Source organism: Sturnus vulgaris, chromosome 4 (genome assembly GCF_052056855.1).
Source record: "Sturnus vulgaris isolate bStuVul1 chromosome 4, bStuVul1.hap1, whole genome shotgun sequence".
Classification (NCBI taxonomy): domain Eukaryota; kingdom Metazoa; phylum Chordata; class Aves; order Passeriformes; family Sturnidae; genus Sturnus; species Sturnus vulgaris.
The window spans coordinates 47,822,341-47,835,815 of NC_142246.1; the positions used below are offsets into that span (position 1 = coordinate 47,822,341).

General features: G+C 38.1%; 1 protein-coding gene across 5 annotated transcripts in view; it reads left to right on the top strand.

Annotated features, from left to right (window-relative positions):
* COL25A1 (collagen type XXV alpha 1 chain) overlaps positions 1-13,475 on the top strand; it is a 126,318-nt gene that overhangs the window by 107,387 nt on the left and 5,456 nt on the right. For 2 of the 5 annotated variants that reach the window (XM_088163846.1, XM_088163849.1), the window contains 5 exons: positions 2,283-2,336; positions 3,463-3,489; positions 4,234-4,287; positions 9,894-9,980; positions 12,818-12,856. In XM_088163846.1, the coding sequence (XP_088019972.1) occupies positions 2,283-2,336; positions 3,463-3,489; positions 4,234-4,287; positions 9,894-9,980; positions 12,818-12,856 (261 nt within the window). Of the gene's footprint in view, positions 1-2,282; positions 2,337-3,462; positions 3,490-4,233; positions 4,288-9,893; positions 9,981-10,423; positions 10,502-12,817; positions 12,857-13,475 lie in introns of all 5 variants that reach the window. The other 3 variants (XM_088163848.1, XM_088163850.1, XM_088163851.1) reach the window with 3 other exon arrangements.

Below are 13,475 nucleotides of genomic sequence, written 5' to 3' on the forward strand. Positions count from 1 at the left end.
TGATCAGCTAAAGGAATCTGAGAGCTGGAAATAGATATTTCCTTTATTTTTTTCATTGATGACAAGGACTTTGTTTTGAGCTTGATTTTGGCTTTCAGATGTGTAGCCCGTGCAACACTTGTCATCATTACATACAATTAGTACTAGCAGGTAAAGTGCATTCTCTTTAATTTGATTAAAATGTTGCTCACCATGACAGTGCTATGAAATCTCCCTATCTACCATAATGGAGAAACAGATTATTCGGCTTTATTAATGCAAATTGTAACTCGTATTTGTCTATGATTCAGGAGACTGAAGTGAAATAGGAGGCAAAAACATAGGTTATGGTTTCTATTCTTTGGACACTGATGGATTGTCTTGTAAAAATTTTGTTTTAAAGTCTTGAAGTTTGCCAGTATCTGCTATCATGAAGGAAATTGTGATGGTTGAGGGCAGTATGCTCATGACAGTCCATCAATCTTATATAATCCATGAAGACTCAGGACATCATCTGATATTCCAAACATATTTCAGCATGTGCTATGTATTGGAGGCAAAAATTTCTGAGATACAGTTCTACAAATTTATTCTTACATAACAGATGAGATTATTTCCTAGACTGATGCATTCAGTTTCTTTATGTATGCCATCTGTTTAGCAATGTTATAAGCCTATCTTGAGAGGACTTTGAGCAGTCATCTTGCTGTTGAAGATTAAAGAAAAAAAGATGCTTAAGTTGTCTTAACATATTTGAAGTACTGATCAGAGACTTTTGTACCTCTTACCTACATAGCTCAGCACATTAGTTTCTTCTTAGCAGAAAGCTTTATAGCTGCAAGGGATTTATTGTTTTGAAAATCAGCTGTTACTTCCCAATACTTCCTATTGTCCTGCCAGGGCACCCAGCTTAAATTCTGCTCAGATTGCACATCTCGTTACCTCTAGACTAAAACAAGTGCCCACCTATGTAAAAATATAAAGTATTTAAAACAGATCCAGTTTCAGTTACTCTGATAAATTCCTTACTGCTGGGATTATTCAACCACAGGTTAAGGTCCCATTTGTTCTGGTGCCTGCCTTTTTGTATAATTCAGTCAGTGAAATTTAGACATAGCAGCCCATTTTCAGAGCTGTGCCAAGTACTTGGCTGTGCCAATAATCACCGCTATTTATTAGCTACACATCAACATCTCTGTCTTGTGCTTTTAATTATAGTCATTAATAAATTAATAATAAGCAGTAAATAACCCAGAGGATGTTGTCCAGAGAATTATCTCACAAGCATAAGTGCAGCAAGTTTAGGTCTTGTGTTTAGTTCTTGCAGCAAATTTAGTTCAAGGGGGCAGTTTAGTTCTCTCCAGAGAGAAATGCTTTTCTGATGGATTTAATTCAGAAGAACACCACAGTCTGAAACAAGACTGCTTTCCACGCCATATTCCCAGCCCTGACTCCCTACCAAGCTCTCAGGGACCTGTGCTTGCAGTTACATGGGCTAGTCCTGGCTAGCTTGGGAAGCTTAACTTCATATCAATCTTGATAAAGAACAATTAGAGAGCAAAGGTGATTATTACTGTCAGCCTGAAATTTGTCGCCTTGAAATTCCATTCCATTTGGAAAAGTTTATCCTGTATTAAGCTTGCAAAATGACTTTGGCAGCACCCCTCTAGAAACTGATAATTTTTCCATGGATTTTAGTGCAGAATGAGATCAGACTTGTGGGGTAACCTCTGTACTTTTTTGTCTTGCATATTATTACAGTAGTTTTGATTTTAATAAACCAGGGTATTTACATCACTTATCTAGAATCCAATAGAGGATTTAGCAACACAGCACTGTGCCTAGGATAATCTTCACAATGTCACTGTTAATAGCATTGCCTACTTAAATCAAGCTTTGACTGACACACTATTTTTGCCTGTCACTGTGTTGCATCTCAGCTGCTGTGTATATATACAGCTTGATGCTGTATATCGTTGGTTTTCAGTGCAGCTTTGGATTTTTACTGAGAGCAACATTAAGCTGTTAAAAGCTTAAACTTGACACTGGTGTGTGTTCAGTTGAAACATATTTTCAGTTACTCATGTATTTAAAAATGAATGAGATATCATATGCATAAAAAATTTTGCCTAGAAAGTAATAAGACACCTTCTCCCCTTAAGCATTTAATAAAAATAAATGAGCTTGGATATTTTTCACTCAAAATACTTAGGAATGCATAAACTTTAACCTAAACCACTTGGTAGAGATAATTTCTAAGATAGCCAATGTTTTTGTTTGCTTGTTCTGCAATCTTTTCTTAGGGTGAGAAGGGAACTGTAGGTGACCCTGGACCCAGAGGACCATATGGCTTGCCTGTAAGTTGCACAGAGTTTGTACACACTGCACTTTTCATCCCTCCCTGATTAAACTTCATGTGCTTTATGGCTGATTTTCACCTTGCAGTAAAATTAGTTGGAAGAGGCAGAGATTGATAATAAACACTGACAGTGCAAGGTCAATGGTCTGTATTACACTCTTGGGTTTCTACCCATGCACATAAGCAAACAGACCTGACATGAACCAGCAAGAGAGAGAAGATGCAGAATGCTCCTGGTTCAGCAGCTTTTGGCCATCAGCTGCCTGGGGGCCATGTGAGAGTGGCAGGGGTTCAGGAGTAACTGTGGAAAGCTGTGAATTTCTTAATGTCAGTAAGCTGCTTGGATTTCCATACTGCAAGGTTTCTTTGCCATTATGTTTTTGTTTTGTTTGTTACTTCAGAGACCCATTTTGTTTTCATTTCTTTGCCATCTACTCAGAAGCAATGTGAGAATTTCATTGCTGCTTATTCATAGGTGGAAATTATTTGATTTAAATAAATAACTTTAATTATGTTATCCGTTTCTAAAATATGAGAGAGAGCTTCCTTTGGCCTGACAAGGATATCCCAAATAAAATCAGTTGACTTTCCCTGTTTACACTGCTAATGACTGGGTCAGGTGTGTACATATACACATCTTTTCTGTACTTTGACACAAGGAAAGTCATGTAAATGTGCTTCGCCAGGCAAAACCAGCCTTTCCAGGAGACTTCTAGTGTTTCCGTACCCTCTCCAGTCTAATCTGTTTGATTCATTAATTTAAGCTGGAATACAGACCTGTAGTTTAATTGGATCCATTTAATTGGATCAGGAGTCAGTGGCTGGAGACAGTTTTCAGGCTCCATGGAGTGTTAAATTAGTTTGCCACACATTTTTATGTGAGAGTCACTTTTGTGAGTGAATTTTTTTAAATCCTATTTCTGTTTCCCATTCCTGCAAACTAAAAATAAAATTTTATAGGTTTTTACTGTATTTTTAGCGTGCTCCTGGAATCTGCCTGCAAACAAAATTTTACAGTCAAGCAAAAATTTGCAGCCAGGTTATCACTTCCTGGAAATGTTAAACATGGGCAGCAGTGTCCTTGTCTGAGGGAAGCTAATGAAGTTCCTGTGGTTCTTTGGCAGGGCAAGGACGGCGAGCCTGGCCTTGATGTAAGTAATGTGTGTGTGACCAGGGCACTCTCGGGGTCAGTAAGAGTGTGCCAAGAAATCCCTTGGGGAGCACAGCACCTTTGCTGCCCTTTAGAGTGCGTGCAGTACCTGCAGAATGTGCTGAATGCTGCGTTTGCTCTTTCTCTGCGGTAGAGGACAAAGATTGTGCAATGTACATCCCTTATTGACAGGCACCACCAGATAGTAGTGCTTAGCAATACAAGTACTTGGTCCTTTGGGTGTAAGTAGGCTGAAAAAATGCTTGCTAAGAAACTATTCAGATGACTCATTTGTAGAAGAACAAGGAGTCACTTAGCACTTAGTTAACTAAATTTATTCTAATTAAAGAGAATTATTCCATAGCCTGTAAGGAATATGTTTCAAAACGTAGGCTCTTTCCTCGGCATTCAAAAAAGACTTACTGAAAGTCTTTTTCTGTCGTCCTACACTGAAATCCCTAACTTGGAGGAGTTTTTTTTCAGAATGCACATATGCTATGTAGCATGGATGATTTGATGTTTGAGTGGTATGATTTCTTTCTGTAGCTGCCAAAATGTCTCTACCAAACTCTGTGACTTATTCGTCTTATATGTTCTCGTGTCCATGCACATGTCCACACATAACACACATATATGTACAGAGCACGTAGTGAAATCATCTTTTTAGGTTTTCCAAGAGTATTTGAAAACTTAAATCTGCATGTTAATAAAAGTCAATCTATCTTTGTCCGTTTTGTTTTTATAGGGTTTCCCTGGTCCTCGAGGAGAAAAGGGTGATATAGGAGAAAAGGGAGAAAAGGTGACCAGTGTTATTAACTGTTGCTTGATTCCTCAGCTAATCAATTCTGCTGTCTCTATGCTATAAATTGTCCCATTAAAACTTATTTTTGTTTTTACTGTGTGCCAAAAGGCAAATCACAGATACACGCTAGAGCAAAATCATGAAAAATCACAAAAATATATGTACGGGATCAGAAATATCAACATGTCCCAAAGCACAGCCCTTTTATTTTAGGCTCATTTTTTCCAATCCGTCCTGCACTTGTTGAAAGTCCTGAAATATTTAATACAGACATTAGTCAATGTGGTAGTGATTTTATACTGCAGAGCCCAGCTGTGTTCCCTGGCAGTATTTGCAGACTAGTGGTTGATCCTGGTGTAGTATGCCTGTACCTGCTACCTGTCCCACACCAAATGGCTAAGACAGGAACTGTTAAAATTTTTATTTTTGGCAATGTTTTATTTGCGATTAAGGACTTGGTGATACTTGTGAATTGAAATTGAATCATATAGTCTACCATTCTGGTAGACAGTGAATTAACAGAAAAACCCTGACTTCATTTTCAGTGTCCAGACACAGTGACTTGGAAATCTGTTTAGCAAAAAGCAGTGCAGGACTTAATGTGTGTAGAGAAGCTTCTTAAGCAAATCTTTTCCATTCATATCAATCAAAGCCCAGTTGCTAAAATTGCTGAATTAGAATTCACACCAAGCCACTTAATGTAAAATTCCATACACACAACAGATTATTTTTCTAGGTCAGACAAATGTTTTTGTCAAGCTGACACATGCAGGGTTAGGCTAGATTAATTTCTCATTATGGTGCCCTAAACAAGAAGCAGGGCTAAAAAGTCACCATGGGGGTTATAGTTCATCTCCATTTCTTAATATGGTTAGGCAAAACACTTCCCAAGAAAGCACTGAATAGAGTATTATGAAATTCATCCTTAACTTTTGTCCCTTGGTATATTGCTCTTTCTTTTGAGCTCAGAGATCACTGGTTAAGTACTAATTTTGCAGAACAACAATTGTTTAAGCAAGTACTCCATGAGTATTACAAAGGTTGTGTTTGACCTGGCAGAGTAATCACAATGAGTGGTGAGCCCTTGCTTGCTGTTGGAGTACAGGTCTGTCTGCCAGCAGTGAAGAGCTTTTCTCCTTGAGAGCTGCTATCAGCCAAAAGGTAAAACTGATAACTGCCAGCTCAGGGAGGTGATGGTCAAAATGCTCTTTGTGCTAAGTGGGAGTTACAGCAAGTGCCAAACAGAATGAGCTTAACATTGTGTTCTCACTCTGGGATACATTTGAAGAGTTGTGTCTGAAAGATAAAAATAAGTAATTATGCCTCTCTAATCAGTTCCGTTGAGGTCGCTTCAATACTGCAGATGGTCCTTTGAGCCTCATAGTTCAAGAAAAAATCAGAGAGTAAGAAGGTTACTGACCTGGCAGGAGTCTAGGGCAAAACACAACCAGTAGCAGAGGTTGGAGGAGGTACTACTTGGGAGATGAAAAGATGATAGAACAAAACTCCTCTGGGTAATGGCAAATGGAGAAATGCAGGACCACAAGGTGCTCCTGAGAGGTTCAGAGCAATTGTTCACAAGGAGGACAGCACAGCACTGGGACAGTGAGTCCAGAGAGAGGGCTGAACCACTGCCCAAGGAGCACTGCAGAACCTGGTCAGCCTGGTCTGATCTGATCTGACCTAGGGTTAGGAATCATCCTGCTCACAATGGGAATCTTAGGCCACCTCTAGAACTCCCTTTCAGCCAGACTTTCTGTTTTTCCATGTACATCTAAAGCAGATAGGCAGACAAATTTCAGCCACCATAGCTCCAGAAGATTTCTGGAAGAAAAGATGGAAAGCTGGTAAAAACGTTCGCTTATACAAAATAATGTGGAAATGGAACAGATAAGATTCAGCACTCAGGATGTAAAAATGTTTTATTATTCCAGAGTCCAGTGTGCTTCTTTTTAGATATTAGTCTGTGATTCCCAGTGACTGATTAGATAAGTCAAACATGGGATTTCCAGTTGCAAAGGAGTCAGGGAATTGTATATGGGAATGGTGTGTGGCACGGCTACACCCTTTTCAGAGGTCAGCTGTGATTTTGGCTGCAGGACACATCTCCCAGTAACTCTGGTTCTCCATCTCCCTAAAAATTCATGAAAAGGAAAACCCTGTTTCCTGAGGAGAATGCATGGGATGAAGTAGTTAGCAAGTTCTGATACATGTTTCAAAAAACACTGTTTTGTTGACTTCCAGAAAGAGGATTGACAGGAAGTCTGTAGGGCAAAAATGGAGATTGAATACCTGCCTTAAAAATTCCCAGGGTATTTGAGGAAAACAAGGAGGCAAAGGAAGGCCTTTCCCAGTGAAATGTCAGGGAAGATGTAGTGGAGACCTCTGTGGAAGACACTTCCATTGCACAGTTTAAACTAATTTTTCCCATAGATTAGGGAATATTTCTGTCATGCAAACAAACTTACTTCACCGAAATTACTTTAGCTGCATCAATAGTTCCTTTTCGAAATAGAAAGCTGACCCTGAAAAGACACAAAGTAATGCAATTAATCCAGATTCTCATTATGACAAGTCTTCTGTGTTCTGGCGGTTTTCCTTATGTGACCAAACTGGTGTAACAGCACCATTTCAACAGATAAACCATTTTTGTAATAACAGATAGACAAGTTGACCATACAGATTATGATTTCCTTTTTTAAAAATATTTTTACAGTATTGGCTATTGGTCTGACATCACACAAATTCAGATTAAGTGAGTTTCTAGTTAAGAAACTTAAATTGCACTGCAAAAATACGTATCATTATGAACATTCTAAAGAGAACCAGTGACTTTTTTTTCATAGACATGCAGGGAATAAATCTTTACTTCTTAAGTTTGAGATGAGTCCTAGACTGCTGACCTGTATTTTAACCCATCAGTAGTTCTACTACAGTGATAGCAAGTCAGTGTTTGCACTATGCCTTCTTAATATGGCTGTAAAAATATTTTTTAAGTGTTCTAGCTGTAATTACTCATACAAAATTATAGTCCAGGAGCACTCATCACAAAAAATGGTTTGTATTTTCAAGCTGCATGAACAGAAGAAAAATCCTTTCAAAAACAAATGAGCTCTAACAGAAGTTAGAGATTGTGTTGTGGGGAAAGGAGGGAAGTGGCCCCTGGTCCCATATGCACAGTTGTGACAGTTGTTATGAATTTTGACAGAGGAGTATGGTGTGTCTGAGCAGAGGATGAAAAGGCATTATCCTTTTCCTGTACACTCTGCATTGATGAAAATCTGTGCGTTTGAGGATTGTAGATTGTTCCAGTCATAATGTTGTTGCAGAAGTGTCACAGCTTTTTGTTTCTCTAGGCACAGAGGAAGGACAGAAAGGAATTTTTTTCTAATCCTCATCATATATAGAATCCCCATAACTCCTGTGGGTTTCTATAATTCAGCATAAGGGGTAAAGATCAAAGATTAAAAAGAAAGAACTCAGTCTGTGGAAAATAGTAAAGTACCCAGGAAATTCAGACTGTTTTCTACACAAGTGACTGCTTCATTGGTTTGCATAAGATCATAGATCTGCCTGCAAAAAGTTGAGAAGTTGAAAATAGTTGGAAGTTGAAAATAGTTACTTGCTGGCTTATAAAACAAGAAGTCAAAGAAATGAAAATCCTAAAGATTTAAAAAAGAGTCAGAAACCAAACTGTACTGTTCATTTTCAGAATCCTTTTCTGAAATGTGCAAGCACATGCTCTGTGCTTGCATACACTCACTGAAAAGATATTGGTGCTACACTGAGCACAAATAGCACAAAATGTGACCCCAAGCTGTTGGGTTTCTCTGTTACGTTGTCATCTCTGTAGGTTTAAGATGGAAATGTAGCCAATTTATGGTTCTTGTCTTGTGAGGATTTTTTTTACATCACAATCCTACCATGTGGTAAGGACTGGTAATGTTTGGGTTGCTGTTTTTCCAAATATTATCCTGTGACCTCTTGGCACACAGAAAAGATAAACAAGTAACTTTGCTTCTATCGTGACGTGGATGCAATATGTTTTGTTAATGGAACATTTTGTTTGATTTAAATGTGTCAAGTATGCTGTTATATTCAATTACTAATCTGCTTACCTTCCTTTTTAAAATATTATCTATATAATTTTTTTAATGCATAAAAATTATTTTTCTCTATTGTTAACGGATTAAGTCTTTCTGTACTGGTGTGGAACAAGTTAAATGTCTTATTAATATGCTTCACCAAAATCCATCTTGTCTTTCCAAAGGGGCATTCCTTCCTTCTCCTTCTACCCTCATTCCTTACAATTCCTCTGTCTTTTTTACCCTTTTCCTCACAAGTTAAATCCTCCCAATAGCCACAAACTCACCTGCTGGTTCTCAGATGTTATACTAATTTTCCTATGACTATTTTTCCCATTTCTTTGTGATATCCTGATTTACTCATCCTTCCTATCCCATTTTTTACAATGCTAGTCCAATTCGCTTTTTTTAAGTGATCCCTTTTTGATTTTTGTGAAATTGAGAGCAACCTGAAACTCATTTACCATTGTGATCAACTGGTGTGAAATCAATTATAAAATGAACTCTAAACCTCTTATGCTGCTTGAAGGTGAGGTCATCTTTGGAGGTAGCTTTGTTGAGGGGAATCAACTAATTTCCATGAGAACTAAAGCATTGGAAGTTTCGCATTTAAAAAGAAAACTCACTGTGAAATCAAAGTACTGAATTTTGTAAAACAAATACATGAAACATTGCCTGCAGCAGAGAGAATATTTGAATGTTGAAATGCTTAAATAAATAATTATCACTTCTGATTACTTTATGATACCAGGACAATATGAAATTGTTGAAAGTGTCATAGCACCTCTCCATCAAGCAGTTCGAGTGTTTTGATTCCTGTAACAGGGTTTGAAATGGTCATGTTGTGTTTGGAGTGACAGCAGTGCACCCTCAGTGACGTCCGTGGGTTTCTATGGACACCACAGAGAACAGGATTTATTCCAAACTCTTACCAGAGTGCAGAGGGTCAGTAAGCAAAGGATGCTCCTGGCCAGGTTCACCCTTGATGTGACACCCTGGAAGCTGATGGAATTGAGTCAACCATCCCTATGAAGCCTCTGTGCCACAGGTCTTTTATCAAAATACTCTGCTGATGGATTCTGCTCTCCCAGAGTTACTTCTGACTATTGGCAAATCCTCCAGGAAGCTGACAAGTTCAGCTTAGTGAGCATGTGCCCTTCAGTGCTATCATTTACCAAAATAGGACACCTCTTATTTTGGACTGCACATTGGGGGGATTTCCAGATTTGCCTCTGTCTCAAGAAATCAATGATTTCAAGCTCTGTTCTAGGTTTCAAAACATTCATAATACTGATATGAAATACCAACACAAACTAATAGAGACTGATTGCAGTTCTTGTTTGTGATCATATAATTTATTTTTCCACATAATGCACCATCCAAAACAGAACACAGTGGTAAGTGTCCTTTCAGCTCTCCATTGGCTTAAAAAGAAAAAACCCAAACTTTAAACCCAATATTTCTTTATTTGTTTTCAAAAGAATGAAACTTGTTTTATCCAAACCGTTGTATCCACAGGGGGAAAAGGGAAAGAAAGGCAAAAAAGGGCCTAAAGGGGAGAAAGGAGAACAGGGTGCTCCTGGATTAGATGCACCTTGCCCATTGGTACGTCTCTTGTGTATTGGAAGATCAGTCATCCTGCTGTAAACTGATGGAATAAGAAATGAGGGGAGAGGAACAAGCACCAGCTACTGTGTAACCTGTCACCCTTTAACACAGCGTCATCTCAAGTGCAAATTCTGGAGCAAATTTTGTGTGTAAACCTCCTAATTTGCTTTAAAGCACCAGACTTTAAACCTTTGGGCTAAGTTTGTGAGGTTTGGATAGTAGGGTTTTGGTTTGTTGTTTTTTTTTTATTATTTTTTTCTACAAAATACTTTGGAAAGGAGCCAGATTTGGAATGTGCCGGAATCAGTGCCACACAGGTTTAAATCATAAGCAGTCAGCTTGTTCCTCTTGCCTCCCTGTTGTTTTTTGTTCACTCCATTTAAGTCAATACTGAAGACCTTTCCTTGACAGTAACATTGCAAGTTAATCTTTACAAACAGGGTTTCCGTGGAATTAAGGGGGAAAAGGGGGAGCCAGGCCAGCCTGGCCTGGATGGGCTGGATGCCCCTTGCCAATTGGTACAGTATTTCTCTTTCCTACCAACCCTGCATGCAGTTCCTTTGTTTGTAGTCAGCCATTCTTGATGTAAAGTAATGTTTTTCTGAGCTGACTTTACATTTTTCACATAACACATGCATGTGCATGAACAAACCAGCTGCTTCAAGTGATCATAACTGCAATGAGAGAACACGTTGACACCTTAAGCCTAACTCTCAGCAATTTGCTGCCACATCACATGGTAATTTATAAGTTTGTGTTCTTCCTACATTTTCTCTGAGAATCATTGGTTTGTTACTTTACTCGCAAAATACCCATTGCCTTACTCACCCTGAACCCAAGTTGTAGAAATCCAGCACAGCGTTCACCTCTAATCAAGTCTGATGACTTCTGTCTGCACTGGCTCAGTTGCACACCCTGGCTTGTCCCATAGCTACTCTGCACCCTGGTCTTCCTTCCATATCCATGCCATCTAAGGGGCATGTTTTCACAAGCTGGCCAAAATGAGAGTCACAAACAGAAGGATGTAAATACTGTTTCTAAAAATCAAGGTTTCCAGTAAGCCAAGCTGGAGCTTTGGCTTCCAGACCGTCCACAAGTAATGTTTGTGGTGTCTGGCCTGTTCATCAGAGTATTCAAACACATCTGGAAATAAAAAGCTTACCTGATGTTTGTAAGAACATAACGGTCTGCAGCCCAAACCCTCAATGTCTTTGTTATTTAATGTCTCCAATTTAATGGTCTTACCCTTGGAACTTACCTTCCTGAAATACACACAACACTCCCCACCCTATGCTAGCATGAATTCAAGTTCCCACCTATACTAAAATGCTACTTCTTGACCCTCTCCCTTGTACCAATCTGGCAACAATTATTTTTATTTAGTGGTAAAGTAAGTTGGAACTCTTTTCCATTTAAGAAAGAAAACCCCAAATGAATAGTACATACACATTTCCTAAAGATACAAGGAGGCTTTTCTTTTTAATTGTTCACAGTAAAATGTGATCTGCATGTTCTGATATTGTTTGGTGGTTAAGCACGGTTCTCTGAAATGAATGTTTAATTAAGTAGGTTTTATTTTGACTGTAGCACTTCTAATTTGAAGTCAATTGCTTTTTGATTGTAAATACATAGTCCATTAAGATTATTCCATAGTCCATGTTGTTTGCTTTCAATTAATGGTAACCATATCTCATATTTTGTTGGGGATAATCAAGCATGCTTTTGTAATTTAAAAATGTTTCTCTGTCTCTGTATTACCATTTATATCTGAAGATTTACTAACAATCATCGATTGATAAAAAACATTCTGTTCATAGATAATTGCTAAAATAAGCTGTTCAGCATGCAGCACTGTCTCCTGTTTAGGCAGCAAGTCATTCACATCAGACCACAGTCAAGTATATTCAAAAATCTGTATTAACCATTACCTTCACATGTAGGTTAACATTAAGTATTCATATTCTAAATTCTAAGAAATGTGAAGGCCTGATTTTTTTTTTCTGCTTATGCATAGTCTAGTTACATTGTATGTGCTCCTAATTCTGAGCATATAACTCCCTGAATAAAGCTTAGACAGCCACGTTAATTGGAATTAGATCCATGAAAACCAGTATGACTCTGGTCAAAAGCTGGCTCTGATCTTACTGGATGCATGGAGATACATGAAGGTAGGGTGGAAGCAGAAAAAGAATGACTTTCAATAACATGAGAAGAAATTAGATGGCCATACTGTCCAAGCACTGAAATAATCAGTGGTGCTGTGCTGCCCTGCTCCCACCGCTGATGTTTTCTTCCTCTGTGGCTCTCAAGGTATGTTCAGGCCTTAAGATTTCACTGCTTCATTCAAAAACTTGAAATATTGAAAGTGAAAAGAAAAGATCCTACTCCCATTCGAGCTGTCTTATCACAGGGTGACCTTTGTACAAGGGGCCCATAAAACATAATACTCTCCAGATAAAAGTGATAGTATTTCTTTTTCTCACTGATCTTGTACACTCAGATAAAGATTGTTGTAAATAAAAGAGATTATATTTAAAATAACATGTAACCTGGGCTCTAACAGCAGTGAAAAACTGATAAAGAAGTTCTAATGATTTAGAGAAAAACAAATCTTCATAGCAGAGAAGTGCATGTATGTATTTACAGTGTAAACCTTCCCGCCTTTGGCTTTTCCTTCACTTGGAGAATAAGAGGAAATAAGTTAACTGCTAGCTACTTTTTAGATAGTCAAAGCTGCTTCAGCTGTTCTAACAGATGAAATATCTATCCTATCGAACTTGTTTTGATTTTTTGTTTGTTTGGGTTTTTTTTAACTTTTACTCCCCTTGAAACAGGGTCCCGATGGATTACCAATGCCTGGCTGTTGGCAAAAGGTAGGATGGGCAGAGCTTTTTCTTTTCAGGAGCAGTATGTCCTTAGCACACGGAAATACGTGTCACAATCGTACTGAACAGTATCAAGATACGCTTCAGAGCCTCCTAGGCAGACAAATCAAGCAATGCAAGATCAGACCTCTCCATGACAGTATTCATGTGATATGTTTTAATTTATGTAGAATAGTTCATTGAGGCACTACTGTAGAAATAGTTGGTGTTAGTTTCCTGGAAAGTCCAAGACTTTCCTTTTTTCACATGAAGACTCACACATTTTTGGTTTCTGTGGATGATCAGTGCTTCCTATTCATTATAAAAGCTAATGGATATGGCATTTTTGTCAAATATTTCTGTAGATCTATTATTATATTGGCTTTCTGGGATACTGAGAAGGACAGTGTATCCTGACCTTTTCTTTGCCTTTCTTTTCTATTCTTCAATAAATTCTCCTGGGTTTTGTGTTTTATGACAATATTAACTGGTGACATTATTTTAGTAAAGATTTAACCTAGACAGTGCTTGATTTAAAAACATAGCATTCAGAAAAATATAGTTGGAGGGATACTGGCATATAATACATCAGAAAACATGAAGCATAAGTGAAATCCCAGGTGCATTT